The sequence below is a fragment of the Rhincodon typus genome, chromosome 9 (genome assembly GCF_021869965.1).
Source record: "Rhincodon typus isolate 14 chromosome 9, sRhiTyp1.1, whole genome shotgun sequence".
Taxonomy (NCBI): domain Eukaryota; kingdom Metazoa; phylum Chordata; class Chondrichthyes; order Orectolobiformes; family Rhincodontidae; genus Rhincodon; species Rhincodon typus.
The window spans coordinates 59,639,354-59,655,385 of NC_063340.1; the positions used below are offsets into that span (position 1 = coordinate 59,639,354).

The following is a 16,032-nucleotide window of genomic DNA, read 5'->3' on the forward strand; positions in this document are numbered from 1 at the left end:
GAATAAGATGTAATCTTACTGAATATATGATTCTGAGAGGGTGTCAGAGGGTAGCTGCTGAGAGGATGTTTTCCCTTGTGGAGGAATCTTGAGTCAAGTGAGTACAATTTCAAAATAAAGGGTCTCTTACTTCAGATGGAAATTATGGGTGGAATCTTGTATCATTCTCCATGATAAATTGGCTGTGGGGTGCGTTTAACTTGATGAGAGGGTGGGAACACTGCCACCTTTCTACTTCCACCCTAATTGTGTATGAGACCGTAAGACATAGGATTAGAAGATGATGGCTAATCTGACAAACTCCACTTTCCTGCCATATCCCCGTAGCCCTTGATTCCCTTACTGATTAAAAATCTTCCTAAGCCTTGAATATACTGATTGACACAGCCTCTCCAACCTTTGCCTTTGTGGCAAAGAATTCTGCAGATTCATTACCCTCTGAGAGAAGTATCTCTGTCCTAACTAGTCATAGAGTCACAGAGCTGTACAGCGTGGAAACAGACCCTTCGGTCCAATTTGTCCATGCCAACCAGATATGCTAAATTAATCCCATCCCATTTGCCAGCATTTGGCCCATATCCCTCTAAAGCCTTCCTATTCATATACCTATCTCTATGTCTTTTAAATGTTGTAATCATACCAACCTCTACCACTTCCTGTAGCAGCTCAGTCCATTCACATACCACCCGCTGTGTGAAAAAGTTGCTCCTTAGGTCCCTTTAAAATTTTTACCCTCTCACCTTAAATCTGTGCCCTCTAGTTTTGGACTCCCCCACCGTAGGGAAAAGACCTTGACTATTCACCCTATCCATGCACCTTATGATTTTATAAACCTGTATAAAGTCACACTTCAGCCTCCGACGCTCCAGGGAAAATAATCCCAGCCTATTCAGTCTGTCTCTATAGCTCAAACCCTCCAACCTTGGCAACATTGCTTGCCTTTCCATGTATGTTTGTGTCATCTGCAAACTTAGCTATGGTATGTTCATTTTCCTCATCCAAGTCATTTATATATTATGAATAATTTTGGCCCCAACCCTGATCTGTGTGCTGTTCCACTAGTTACAACACCTTCTCAAACATCTTCTGTAAATGTAAATATATTACATCCATTGCGTTATCTTTATCTGTACCTCTTTAAAGAATTGTAATAATTTTGACTGGCATGATTTCCCCTTCATGAAGCCATGGTGACTCTGCTTGATAATATTATGTGCTTTTAAATCCTTTATAATGGACTCTAACATTTTCCCAATTACACATGTTATGCTAACTGGCCTACAGTTACCTGTTTCTTTTTGTCTGCTTCTCTTTTTTAATAAAGGTGTTACTTTGGCAGTTTTCCAACCCTTAGGAACTTTTCCAGAATTTAAGGATTCTTGGAAGATGTCTACCACATTCACTATCTTTGTAGCTACTTCCTTTAATATGCTTGAATGCATCCAATCAGGTCCAAGGGATTCAATGGCTTTTCGTCGCATTATTTTTCCCTAGTACTTTTTCTGCAGTGATAGTTCTTGTATTTATTTGTTCTCCCATTTTTGCCCTTGATTATTTCATATTTTCGGAATGCAATGAAGGCAGATGCAAAGTATTTATTCAACTCCTCTACCATTTCCTGGTTGCCTACTATTATTTTCCCAGCCTCATTCTCCAAAGGGCCTATGTTCACTTTGACTCTCTCTTTCTTTTTATATATTGAAAGAAGCTCTTGCTTGTAGTTTGATATTACATGCAAGTTTACCATCAAAGTTTATTTTCAACCTCTCTTTTTGATCATCTTTGCTTTTTAAAACTCTCGCCAACCTCTTGTTTACAACTAAACTTTGTCACATTGTATGTTTCTTTTCTTTCAATTTGATGCTATCCTTAATTTTCCTGGTTAACCAGGCTAGTTTGTCCCCTTCCAGGAGTCTTTGAGGATGGAAGGCTGTTGGATATTCTCCCAATGCCAACTGGCATGTTTAAGTGAGTAGTTAATGTCCATTTAAGAGCCTCATCCTTCTTAGGAAAGTGGTCCCTCATTAAATGGCACTCGGTGCTGTCTCAAGGGACCCAGCATTGGGAAGGGTGAAGTAATGGAAATCCATCCCCTTGTCCTTGCTGACAACTCCATCTGCTGTAAACCACCCCACTTCCTCTCCCCCACCGCCCCCCCAGATGTGCTGGTGAGTACAGAAGAAGTACCAGCCTTGGATTGGTCAGCAGATATTTTTGATGGGACTTTGACCCTTCAGTTCCTTGTTTTAGAAGGCCTGCCTCTGGCCTGAGTGGTACAATGTATGGTTGATCTTTCCTTAAAGAGGTGGTGGGAGGTTATCACTTGTTTTGCCTGCTGCTTTCACCAAAATTTCATCTACCTGAGGAATTTCTTATGTCAGAAGGTTGTAAATCTTTATAATCCATTTCATCAGAGAGAATTGGAGACCAGGATCATTTGGTAATTCAAAACTGTTGGACAGATGTTTGATTTACAAGTGAGTCATGTGTTGTGGTGAGGGTTTAGTTAGCTCGGTTGGCTCTATGGCTGCTTATGATACAGAGTGATGCCAATAACGTGGGTTAAGTTCCCGCACCATCTGAGGTTATTATGATGAACTCTCCTCTACCTGTCCCCTCACCTGAGGAGTGGTGACCCTCAGGTTAAACCGCCACTCTATGGAGAGAGCAGCCCTCTGGTCTTGTAGTTCTATGATGATTTTACCTGTTGTTGGGGGGTAGGAGTTGGGCATGAGCGTGGAATTGAGGCAACAATCAGTCAAGCCACCATCTTTTCGTATGGCGCAGCAAGCCTGAGTGCGAAGTGGAATTTGTCTGCCCCTGTCCTTTATACTTCCATATTCTTACACATCTAAACACAGATGTGAGAAAAGCTTTTCTGTAATTATATCCAGAAAATAATCAAAAGATTGATGGCATGTGATGAAAATAGTGACTTTGGATAGAGGCTTGTATGATCAAATGCCAAATACAGTATACTTGTATAATGGAAGAAATACTGTAGGACAGTTAAGTACAAGTCCAGGAGTTTAGAGAAGATTGAGTGCCATTCATCATAATTGACGGTGCAGCAAGATCCAGACAATGACCACGTTTGGGCTGACAAGTAGTGAGTAATTCTCGTGCCACACAAGTGCCAGGCAATGACCATTTCTAACAGGAGAGAATCTGACCATCACCCTTAGGCAATGAATGGCATCACAATCACTGAATCCTTCACTATCAGTGTATTGAGGTTTACCATCGATTGGAAATTGCACTGGACTAGCCATCTAAGTACTTTGTCTACCAGAGGAGGTCAGATATTAGAAATCTTGAAATGAGTAACTCACATCCTGACTGCCAAAAGCATCCTATCCACCATCTACAAGGCAATATTCAGGTATGTGTGATACACTTGACTTGGAAATGTATTGTGGTTTTTTCCGTGTTGCCTTCGTGAAAATTCTCTCTCCCTAAAGGCATTGTGGGTCCAACTAAGGAAATGGACTACAGTGGTTCAAGAAGGCACTTCAACACCCGAACACCTAGCCAATCTTAATTTAATGTCTGCTGAAATTGAGATGAGTTGGCAACATAAAGCATTGTGCTGCGTTGTTTCATAACATTATTTCCATTGATCAGCATTATGGCATGTTTCTAAGAAGATGGAGCCGGGTTTAACAACACGGTTGTCATAGTACAACAATATATCCACCTCTGTGGGCAGAATATTCCACATACTTAACAAAAAAATCCAAAGAACCACAGATGTTGGAAATTAAAAACAAAAACAGAATTTGCTGGAAAAACTCAACAGGTCTGGCAAAATTTTGGATAGAAAGCAAAGTTAATTTTTCAGGTCCATTGACCCTTCTTCAGAACTCTTTGTATTTACGGGTGTGCAGGTACTAGTGTGTGAATGTTAAGTGCTGTAGGCATCCTTTTGTAATAGCCAAGACCCTTAGGAAGATCTAATTATACGCAGCCATTTGGAAAGCTATAGGAACATTCCTGTATTTTCAGGTAAGTTTCCTCATTACGGGCCTGTGGACAAAAGATTTTATATCGGCACCTTCCCTTGCAACCACCGAAGGTGTAACAGTTTAGAGACAAAAATCTGCAGATACTGGAATCCAAGGTAGACAAACAGGAGGCTGGAAGAACACAGCAAGCCAGGCAGCATCTGGAGGAAAGGAGAAGTCAATGTTTTGGGTATTGCCCTTCTTGAGGACACTTACCCATTTACCTCCTCCATCTCCAGTATCCAAGGGCCCAAACATACGCAGCACTTTACCTGTATTTCCCACAATCTAGTCTATGCATTCGCTGCTCACAATGTGGTCTCCTGTACATTGTGGAAATGAATGTAGACTGGGTGACTGCTTTTTATAACATCTATGTTCTGCCCGCAGAAAAGACCCTGAGCTTCCCGTTGCCTGCTACTTTAACACACCACCCTGTTCGCTGGCCAACATCTCTGTCTCAGGCTTGCTGCAGTGTTCCAGCGAAGCTCAGCACAAGCTGGAAGAACAACACCTCATTTTCTGCTTGGAGACCCTGCAGTCCTCCAGACTCAATATGGAGTTCACTAATTTTAGGGCCTGAACTCTCTCATGTCCTAGCCCTCTACACCACACACCAGGCCATGTTATCACATAGTCTTCCATTACACACTACCTATTATTAACCACTAATAGTCTCCATTAACAACTATTCACCCTCCATTCCAGATTGTTATCAACTCCTTTGTCTGTCCAATCGTTCTGCTCTCTCTTTGGGCTCTATCCCCACCTATCGTTTACTCCTTACCCCCTCCTCCCACCCTATCTTCTGCAGATAAACTGACATTTTCCTAGCTACCATCAGTTCTGAGGAAGGGTCACTGGATCTGAAATGTTAACTCTGATTTTTCTTCACATTTGCTGCCAGACCTGCTGAGCTTTTCCAGCAACTTCTGTTTTTGTAAAAGATTTTACATGTCTTGCTGTTGTAGCCACACCTTTCCATTAATGGATATATGCATTTTTTCAAGGTCTCCAGAGGAATTATGTTTTGACCAGGTGAGGAGGGGATTTCAGTTCCTTTCTTTCTTAAATCCCTCTTGTTTGGTTTCAACAGATATTTAATTTCTTTCAGCTTGGGGCTGTATTTAGTTAAAGATGTAGTTAACTGGATCAGAATGAGAGAGGAAATGAGCCAATTTCAAGGCTTTCATTAATGACTGAAAGAAGAATTTTATTACCTCCCAATCCTGAGGAAATAATAAAAATGCATCAAACACATAGGTACTAAGTTTAAAAGGGAGTATCTGGTACAGACAGGGAGAATTAAGATTGCACTGTTGATGTTTTTTTAACCTGAGACCAGAGTCGTTAAATTGCTGACTGGTAAATCTCAGCAGCGGCAAATGTTGGAGATGTATTTTGAGTTCTCATTGACCAGTTGTTTCCCCAATTTGCTTTTTTCACCAAGTGCTGTCTTCTGAGATCATGAGAAATAGGCACAAAGAGAGAGGGAGTCTGCCAGTTCCTGCTAACAAATCCAATTTTTTTTAGCTCTGCTGCTCAGAAGCAGCTGTGGAAACATAATTCTATGTGTATTCTGGTGTCCAGAGGATGTCCATTCTACTTCTTATTTCCTGTTTAGTGTTTACAAATTGGTAGAAGTGTTTTGGTTGTCTTTGTTGACTGCCACTTTGTTTTTAGAGTATCTCTTTGAAAGTCATATTTTCTCTTCTCCTCATCTCCCAATCTCCTTTATTGGACCTGGTTTTCATTTGAAGAATTCACGTGATATACATCATACATCTTTTGTTTCATCGTAAGCTCTGACACCTTCATCATCCAAGAAACTCTGATTTTGGTCTCCTTAGCTTTTTCCCTTGCTGGAATGTACTTAGCGTGTACCTGAAGTTTCTTTTCTTTAAAGATCACCAATTGTTCCAGTACAATTTCTCCACTCAGTCTCTGGTTCTGATTTACTCTGCATAACTACACATACTCTGATGCAGACACTGACGCCATAGTCAGTGATAGCCTGGTTGGAACAAGGAATCAATTGTTGAAATCTTTCAAGATAAAATAAAAAGCAAAAGTGGCACTATTTGGAGAAGTAAAAATGTAGTGGAATCACTTTTTCAATATAAATAATTAAGTAAGAAAGCTATTTAAAAATGAACAACAAATGAAAATTGAAATAGATCCAGATTCACCATGGAGCTTGAACTGGCGAATACAAACCACAACTCCATCTCAAACTTTCAGTTAATAATCCCTTAATAATTTGGCGAAAAAAGGTTAATTTAAAAACATGAAAAAATCAGCAGCCTGGATGGTGAAGCCCCTTTCCCAGGTACGTAGGGAAGGATTTGAGACCTACCAGGAATACTGGCACTTCAGTCTGTTGATCCAGGCAATTGATCAAGTCTTGAAACTGAAGGTGATGGAAAAATCCCAGTCAACCTATCTTTAACAAGGCCATTAATGAGACAAATTCCCTGTTCCAAACCCATGTCAGTCAAAATAACTGTTTGGAACAGAACTGGCCACATAATATCTGGGCTTTGTCTGCCTCCATTCCCAATGTTGCAGGCCCATAAAATCAACTTTATTTCTTCTACAGTTTGGAATGTTTTTAGGAATGAATAAATTTGCTTAAATATCCCTATCCGCTAAATGCAGCTGTTTGTAAGAGATTAAATTGGACTGTGGTCTGATTATACTTGTAACTAACTACTTGTAACTAACTACCTGTAACTGAGGCAGGAGCAGATTTATTTAATATATATGGTTGGTCATTAAGCCAATACTTTTCCTGTTTTATGGTTATGCCGACTTTTTCTTTTATTATTTAAAATTCTTTCCATGAAAGATAAATGATTTTCTTACAGTTGTGGCACAAATCATGCTATGATTTTCTATTACTTATTGTGATTAAAAGTATAAACTGCACAGGTTACCTATTATGCATAAATTTTGTCATTTTCAATGATGGACTGGGAATATTTTGATAGCTGGTGCTCTATCCATTAACTTATATATGATGAGTCACATGTGAAAACTGTTTAAGGAAAAGGCTACAGGCGATTGCCTTATAATGATTTCTTATGGTGCATTAGAAGTCAAATACCTGTTTAACAAAATAAGTTCAAAATATCTAACAACTGTTTTCTAATATAATTTAAGAGTATAATAAATTGAAACATGAGTAAACCATTTAGTCCTTTGAGCCTGCTCTGCCGTTCAGCGCAATCATGGCTGATCTGTTTCACCTTCACCATCCCACCCAATTCCTGTTTCTGTTGATTTATTGAATGATCAAAAATACCTTGTCAAGTCTTGAATATATTTAATAGTGGTGTATCCACAGCTCTTTAGAGCAGAGAATTCGAAAGGATTACAACCCTTTGAGTCAACTTGCCTGATGGTAGAAGCCTTGAATTGAACAGCTGGACATAAACAGGATCATACTGATTCAAAGAAAGCTATTACGGAGGCCCTGATATCATGGTTTATGTTCACCCATTTTAGTTTGTTTGTCTATGGTAGTGCAGAATTCTGAATTATAATTTAGTAATTACTGATTGAAGGTAAAATCTACTATTCTAATCTTGCATCTTTTCCAGTTGTCATGGATGATGATGATGACCGTGATCTGCGAGATGTTATTGGGTATGTATTCTCTTTGTAAAATTATTTATGTAAAATAATTTAATATTGTGTCAGCTTAGTACGGAAGGTTGTGGGATTTGAAATCGCACTCGATGTTTTTACCTTAAGACATGGAAGAATAGAATTAAGCCATTCAGCTCATCAAGTCTGCTCTGCAATTCACTGAGATTATGACTGATCCGGTAATCTTCAATCCACTTTCTTACATATTCCCCATAACCCTTGATTCCCTTACTGATTAAAGACCAGTCTATCCTAACCTTGAATATACTTAATGACTCAGCCTCAACAGTCCTCTGTGGTAAGGAATTACAGAGATTCTTCAGAGAGAATAAATTCCTTCTCATTTCTGTCTTAAATGTGTGACCCCTTATTGTGACATTATGGCCTCTGGTCCTATATTCTCCCACAAGGGGAAGCCACCTTCCTGCATCCATCCTGTTGAGTCATCTACGAACTTTTTATCTTTCAATAAGGTTGCCTCTCATTCTTCTATATTCCAATGATTACAGGTCTAATTTACTCAATATTTCTTTATAAGCCAGTCCCTCCATATCTGTTTTTAGCTTAGTGAACCTTCTTTGGACTGATTCCAGTGCCTGTATATCTTTCCTTAGATAAGGGACCCAAAACTGTTCACACTATTCCAGCTATGGTCTGCTGAGTACCTTGTACAGTTTAAGCAAAACCAACCTATTTTTATATAATATTTCCTTTGAAATAAAGGCCAACATTTCATTTGCCTTCCCAATTACCGGCTGAACTTGGATGCTAGCCTTTTGTGATTTATGAACGAGGACTCCCAAATCCCTCTGTTCTATAGCTTTCTGTAGTCTATCTTGATATAAATAATATTCACCCCCTCTATTCTTCCTGCCAAAGTGCAAAACCTCACATGCACATTCTCCCCGTGTCTGCGCGGGTATCCTCCAGATGTTCTGGTTTCCTCTCACAGACCAAAGATGTGCAGGGTAGGTGGATTGGCCATGCTAAATTGTACGTAGTGTTCAGGTGGGTTAGACATGGGGAAACAGAGGGGTAGGGGATTGAGTCGGGGTGGGATGCTCTTCGGAGGGAAAGTGTGGACTTGTTGGGCCGAAGGGCCTGTTTGCACACTGTAGGGATTCTATGAACACTTCTATGAACATCCAGTCATAGAGAGTAATACAGCATGGAAACAGGCCCTTCGGCCCATGCTAACCATGATGCCCATTTGGCTAGTTCCAATTGCCCGCATTTGGTCCATATCCCTCTGAACCCTTCCTATCCAGGTACCTATCCAAATATTTTTTTAAATGTTGCTATTGTACCTGCCTCAACCACTTTGTCTGGCAGCCCATTCCACATACGTACCACTCGCTACATTAGAAGTTGCCCCTCAGGTCCTTCTTAAATCTTTTCCCTCTCATCTTAAACCTATGACCTCTAGTTTTCAATTCCTCATTCTTGAGAAAAAGACTATATGCATTCATCCTACATATGCCCCTCATGATTTTATACACCTTAATAAAGACCCCTCATTCTCCTACGTTCCAAGGAATAAGGTCCTATCTGGGCAACGCCTCCCTATAACTCAGGCCTACTAGTCCTGGCAACATCCTCATAAATCTTCTTTGCACAATTTACAATTTAACTATGTCTTTCCTATAACAGGGTGACCAAAGCTGTACATAATACTTCAAGTGCGGCCTCACCAACGACTTATACAACTGTAACACAAAGTCCCAACTCCTACACTCAGTGCCTTGATCGATGAGAGCCAGCATGCTAAATGCCTTCTTCACCACCCTATCCACCTGTGACACCGTTCTCAATGAACTATGTACTTGTACTCCTAGGTCCCTCTGATCCACAACACTCCTCAGGACCCAACCATTTATTGTAGAAGTGCTACCTTGGTTTGACTTTCCAAAATGAAACATCTCTCATTTATCTGTATATTCCATAATAATTCTTTGTTCACTTTTCTGACACAAGGCATTAATATGTTGTAATTAATTGTGGGTCCAGAACTGATTCCTGTGGCACACCAATAGTTACAGTTTGCTAGCTCGAAAATGCTCCCCCATCTCATCTTTCTGTTTACTATTAGTTAGCCAATTCTCCACTCGTGCTAATACATTACATCCAACAACATTGGTTCTTATCTTATTAAGCAGCCTAATGTATAGTATCTTATCAAGGACCTTCTGAAAATCCAAATACATTACAGCCGTTTTATTCCCTTTATCTGTCTTGCTTGTTACCTCCTCGAAGAATTCTAGCAAATGAGTCTAGCATGATTTCCCCTTCATGAAACCATGATGACTCTGTTTGATAATATTATGTGCTCTAAATGCTGTTTTATTCCATCCATTATAGTCGATTATAACATTTTCCCAATAACAGACATTAAGCTGACTGGTCTTTTGTTACCTATTTTTGTCTCCTTCCCATTTTAAATAAAGGTGTTACATTGGCAGTTTTCCAAGACCTCTGACACTGCCTGAATCTGAGGATTCCTGGAAGAGTACTACTAGACATCAACTATTTCAGTAGCTAATTCCATTAATAACCAAGGATGCATCCCATTAGACTCAGGAGACCTTTTGACTTTTAGTCCCATTAGTTTCCCTAGCGATTTTTCTCTACTGATAATTATTTCCAATCCTTTTGCCCCTTTAGTTCTTAGTGATTTTGGGATGCTATTAGTGTATTGTACTGTGAAGTACATATGACCAAAAGATGTAGCAGCAGAATTAGACCATTTGACCCATAGCATCTGGTCTGCCATTCCATCATGGCTGATATGGTTCTTAAGTTCATTCTCCTGCCTTCACCCTGTAATCCCTGATCCCCTTACTGAAGACTGATGTAATGTATTTTTTCAACTCCTCTGCCATTTTCTACTTCCCCGTTTCTATTTCCTCATCCTCATTCTGTATGGGGCTTAGGTTCACTTTTGATTCTCTCTCCCTTTTTATGTATTTAAAGAAGCTCTTGCTGTCCATCTTGAAATTACTTGTAAGTTTACTCTGTCAGTTTATTTCCTCCTTTTTTTGATTGTCTATTGTTGATTTTTCAATCTGTCCCAATCCTCTATCTTACCAGTAATCTCTGTCACTTTTTTTTTCTTTTAAACTAATGCTTCCCTGATTAACCATGGTTTGTTTACCCTCTTCCTAGAATCTTTCCTCACTGGAATATGTATTTGGTGTGAACCATGAACTCTTCTTAAATCTGCCATTGATACTTAAATATTTTTGTTGCTAAACCCATTCTCCAGTCCATTACAGCCAGCTCTGCCCGCATTCCTTTGAATTTTGTCTTATCTAAGTTTAGCACAGTTGTTTCGAACCTAAGTTCCCCCCTCTCAAACTGAATGCTAAAATCTACCATGTTATGATCGCTGTTTCCAAGGGATTCTTTTACTCTGTTAGCATTTATTCAGACTGCCTCATTATACATCTTTAGATCCAAAATATTCTGACCCCGGGTTGGATCCACAACGTATTGTTCTTATTATTTGTTATTTAGAACATGTAATCTAGGCTGATATTCCAGTGCAAAACTGGAGGAGTACTATATTATTGAAGAGGATGTTAACCTGAGAGTTCAAATTGTTATTTTGATGCATGTTAAAGATTCCATAGAAATGGCAGCACGGTGGCTTAACACTGCTGCCTCACAGTGCCAGGAACCTGGGTTCAATCCTAGTCTTAGGTGACTGTCTGTTTGGAGTTTGCATATTCTCCCCATGTCTGTGGGTTTCCTCTGGGTGCTCCGGTTTCTTCCCACAGACCAAAGGTATGCAGGTTAGATGTTTTGGTCGTGCTAAATTGGCCAGAGTGTGTAGGTTAGATGGATTAGCTTAGGAGATGCAGGGATAGGGTAGGGCATGAGTCTGGGTGGGATGCTCTTTGGAGAGTTGGTGTGGACTTGTTGGGCCAGGTGGCCTGTTTCCGCACTGTAGGGATTGTATGATTCTCTGTTGAAGTGCTTGAAGAGGGTGGATGTTTCTTCTCAGACCCCTGGCCAACATTTCCCTTTCATCATTCCTTATTCAACAAACACACTGAAAACAGAATATTAAATCATTCGTATTCTGTGTCCTAATTGGAAGGAAATTACCAGCCCCTTTTGTTCTATAGTAATAGTGGCTGCACACAACTGTGAAGGCTTCAAGATCCCTTTAGGCCATGAATGGTGTAGATAAAGTTGTTTCCAGTAATAGTCTGCTTTATTTTTGGTATGGTGCTGTAGCAGTATTATCAAAACAAGTAAACATAAAATGCCTGAAATCACCAGATATCCTCTCAGCACTTTAAAAAACTTTTAAATGAAAAATGACCACAGCTGCCTATTTCCAATTGGACCATTAGGGTGACCTGTGACTGAAATTCCAGCCGACCTCTGATCATTTGCCTTAATTGGTCTTTCAATTATCTTGAATTTCCAGCTGCTTACGAAGAGGTAGCCATTCCTTTTTCTTTTATCTGGCAGGCAAATAGCTCAAGCAAACTGACATGGGCCAGTGGCACAGAATTATTCACTTGTGGCTGACTCATATTGTATGTCAAGAATGCATTGATTGAAGAGTCCCCACAAAATAGATAATATAGCCTATCCTTCTTTTAAGGGGAAAGTGGTTGACAAAAAAAGAGCAACAATGAAAAACATTTTTTGATTCATACCCTTTTAGAAATCTCCCTGGATGGACAAAAGTTTGATAAAAAGGAGGTACTGATTATACTTAAAGTACATAGGTTGCATCTTGGATTGCTGATGGAAGTAAGGGTGCAAGTTAGGGAGGCATTGACCCTAATTTTCCAATCCTTTTTATTTATGGGCTACTGCCAGTGGACTAGAGAAATGGTAATATTTCAGTCTTGTTCTAAAAAGGGTGTCCAATTAAACGGAGCAATTACAGAGCAGTGAATTTAATCTGAATGGCAGTGAAGCTTTTAGAAATGATGATTAGGACAAAGTCACCACTCACTTGGACAAGTATGAAGTAGTTAACAAAAGAGCCAACATGGATTTGTTAAAGACACAAAACCGAAAGAGCTGCAGATGCTGGAAATCTGAAACAAAAATAAAAATTGCTGGAAAATCTCAACGGGTCTGGCAGCATCTTCCAGACCTGCTGCGATTTTCCAGCACTTGCTGTTCTTGTGAAAGACACATTAGGTTTGATTATCGTGATTGAATTCTTCGAGATAGCAGGGAGGGTTAATGTGGGCAGTGTGACTAATGTATATGTGGACATTTGAAAGCTGTTCGATTAAGATCTTCACAATAGGTGTGTTAGTAAAGTTGACACCCATGGAAAGAACAAAGAACAGTGCAGGCCCTTCAGTCCACCAATCCTGCACTGCTACATGGCACTTTTATAATTTAAAAATCTTTTGTTGCTTTGCAGTCTGTATCCCTCTATTCCCTGCCTATTCAAGTATCTGTCAAGATACCACTACCACCTCCTCTGGAAGCGCGTTCCAGGCACTTACCACTCTGTGTAAAAAAAACTTGCCTCTCACATCTACTTCAAATTTTCACCATTTTACCTTAAACCTATATCCCCTAGAAATTGACATTTGTACTCTGGGAAAAAGATTCCCTACTCTGCATTCTGTATGTGCCTCTCATAAATTTGAAAACTTCTTTCAGGTCGCTTCACAGCCTGTTCAAGTGAAAACAAACCAAGTTCGTCCAATCTCTCCTCATAGTTAATACCTTCCAAACCATGTTAACTTTGCCTAACCATGCCTAACCTTACCATGTTAACTAGGCAACACCCTAATAAATCTTTTCTCCTGAGCCTCCACATCCTTCCGCTAATGTGGCAACCAGGAACTGTTTGCAAAATTCTAAATGTGGCCTTGCTGAAGTTTTATACAGCTGCAACATGATGAGCCAATTTTATCTTCCACGCTCCAACCAAGGAAGGCAAGCATGCCGTATGCCTCCTTGACCACCTTATCCAGGGAACTGTGGACCTGTACACCTAGATCCCGCTATATTTAATGCTGTAAGGGTTCTGCCATTTACTGAATACTTCTCTCTTGAAAAATGCATCACCTCACATTTGTCTGGATTAAATTCCATCTCCCATTTCTTGACCCAAATCTCCAGCCTGTCTTTGTCCTGTTGTATCCTCTTGGCAATCCTTATTATCTGCAGCTCCCCAACCTTTGTGTCATCTGCAAACTTACTAATCAAACCACCTACATTTCCCCCATTTACTGCAAACAACAGGGGCAAGGTTGAAATGGATATGAAAGTGGTTAAATAACAGGGAACAGTATAGTGTTGGATGATTAGTTTCTGGACTGAAGGAAAAAATACAGTTGCATCAATACTAAGATTACTGCCTTGCCTGGTACAATTTAATAACTTTGATTTGGGTCTTGACATTAAAATTGGAAGTTTAGTGAACATTGAGAATGATGATCGACATGAAGAGGACATAACAGGGCTGGTGAAATTGGTGAACATGACAGGTCAAATTTAATGCAGAGAAGTGAAAACTGATACATTTCCATCAGAAGAAAGGACAGGCAGTGTAAAATAATAGGTACAATTCTAAACAGGTGAAAGAACAGAGAAACCTCTGGGTATGTATGAAGGTGGTGGGACAGGTTGAGGAAGTGGTTAAGGAAGTACTCAGGACTTTATAACTAATAGTGCAGAGTATAAAAGCAAGAAGATATGATGATCCTTTATAAGTCAATGGCTTGGTCACAACTGGAATATTGTGTCCAACTGGACTTTAGGGAGGAGTGGAATCCTCAGAAAGTGTGCAGAAAATATTTACTAAAATGGTTCCAGTGATGAGCAATGCCAGTTATGTGGATAACTTGATGAACCTGGTGCTGTTCTCCTTAGAGAAGGCACCGTCGAGTGGGTATTTGATAGAGCCTTTTAAAAATCATGAGACATCTGTACAGAGTAGTTAGAAACTTACCTTTGGTTGAAGAATAAACAGTGGCATGAGATAAAACATTTCTATGCAGTGAGTGGTAAGGAACTGGAATGTGCAACCAGATGTGTTGGCGGCAGATGCAATCTCTGCTTTCATGTGGGAATTGGATAATTGAGTTGTATACATTTGCAGGACAGTGGGGAAAAGACAGGGGTGTGGTACTGGAGTTGTTCTCGCAGGTACATGGATGCAATGCACTGAATGTTCTTCAATACTGTTATGATTCTCTTGATTCTCTTTGCCCTTTCTGTAACGTTTATTATGAATTTTTCTTTACTTGTGTCTGGTTTGTTACTTTATCACCTGAAGTTGTTTTAGTGTCCTATCCCGCTCTCAATGTTTCTTTTCTGTGTGTTTCGGACCTTTGTTTCTTGGAATCTTAATTACAGTAGATTAGTGTGCCATTACGTCATGTTACAATAAGGGTTAGTTCTCTTCAAATTCCCCGGTGCATTCCTGATTTCTGAGTCTTAAGTAGTGGGAAGGGAGTTATACAGCAGAGATGAATATTTTACACAAGAAGGTGGGGAAATTGGAGGGTGTTCCAGTTTTGTTTTTTCAAACTTATAGTGGCTAATTATATAGCTTAATAGACAAAGGCATGTTAGTAGTATAATCTCCAAGGCCTTCTTCATTGATGTATGAGTGGAAAGACTTTTAAAACATTGAAAAACAAAATCAAACTCTTCATATTTTGCCTTTTATTTGCTTCTATTTTAAGTTTCCTTTTAGTGCAATCGCTATAGAAGTATCTTTAGTATTCAGAGAACTGTAGAAAAAAAAAGTTTGGACTTCATTCTGCCACACTTCTGGCTTGTTTCAGATAAATCTCCATTCAATTCCATTGCAACCATCTATTTTCTGTATAAAATCCAAAAAATTCAAACTGACCTCCTATCCATGGGCAGGATTTTGACCCTGATGCGTGGACAGGAGCTGAGGCAGGTGGGCATATGATTTCACATCAGTGGCTGATTTGCCAGCATTATTCTGCGCCCAGACAGTACCCCGGATGCCAGATAGGAGGCAGAATTGTGACCTGCCAACAAGTACTGGATAGCCAAATAAGTAATTAAAAGACAGTAGCAGTGTTTAGTTCCTCCCACACTGGACGGCCTTTGCTGTCCAGTGTTGAGAATCTGTCCACCATTTAATTGGATGGTGAGCATGTGCTTAGGCCACAGTTTATAAAATTTCAGTACAATCACTGTCCGATTGCTGTTTCCAGCACATAATGGGACCTCAACCTGTATTTCACCTTATTGCCAGGCTCCTGACCCAAAACATGGAATCCTGCCACCTATCTCAAAAGTAGCTAACGTGCTAAATAAAACCGAAAGAACTACGAATGCAGTAAATCAGGAACAAAAACAAAATTGCTGGAAAAGCTCAGCAGGTCTGGCAGCATCTGTGAAGGAA

The 16,032-nt window shown here is 39.8% G+C and overlaps 1 protein-coding gene across 3 annotated transcripts in view; it reads left to right on the forward strand.

Moving 5' to 3' along the window:
- Positions 1-16,032, forward strand: part of bicral (BICRA like chromatin remodeling complex associated protein) — a 65,930-nt gene that overhangs the window by 11,938 nt on the left and 37,960 nt on the right. For all 3 annotated transcript variants that reach the window (XM_048601049.1, XM_020529494.2, XM_048601050.1), the window contains one exon: positions 7,607-7,652. In XM_048601049.1, the coding sequence (XP_048457006.1) occupies positions 7,612-7,652 (41 nt within the window). In that variant the 5' untranslated portion in view covers positions 7,607-7,611. The remainder of the gene's footprint in view (positions 1-7,606; positions 7,653-16,032) is intronic.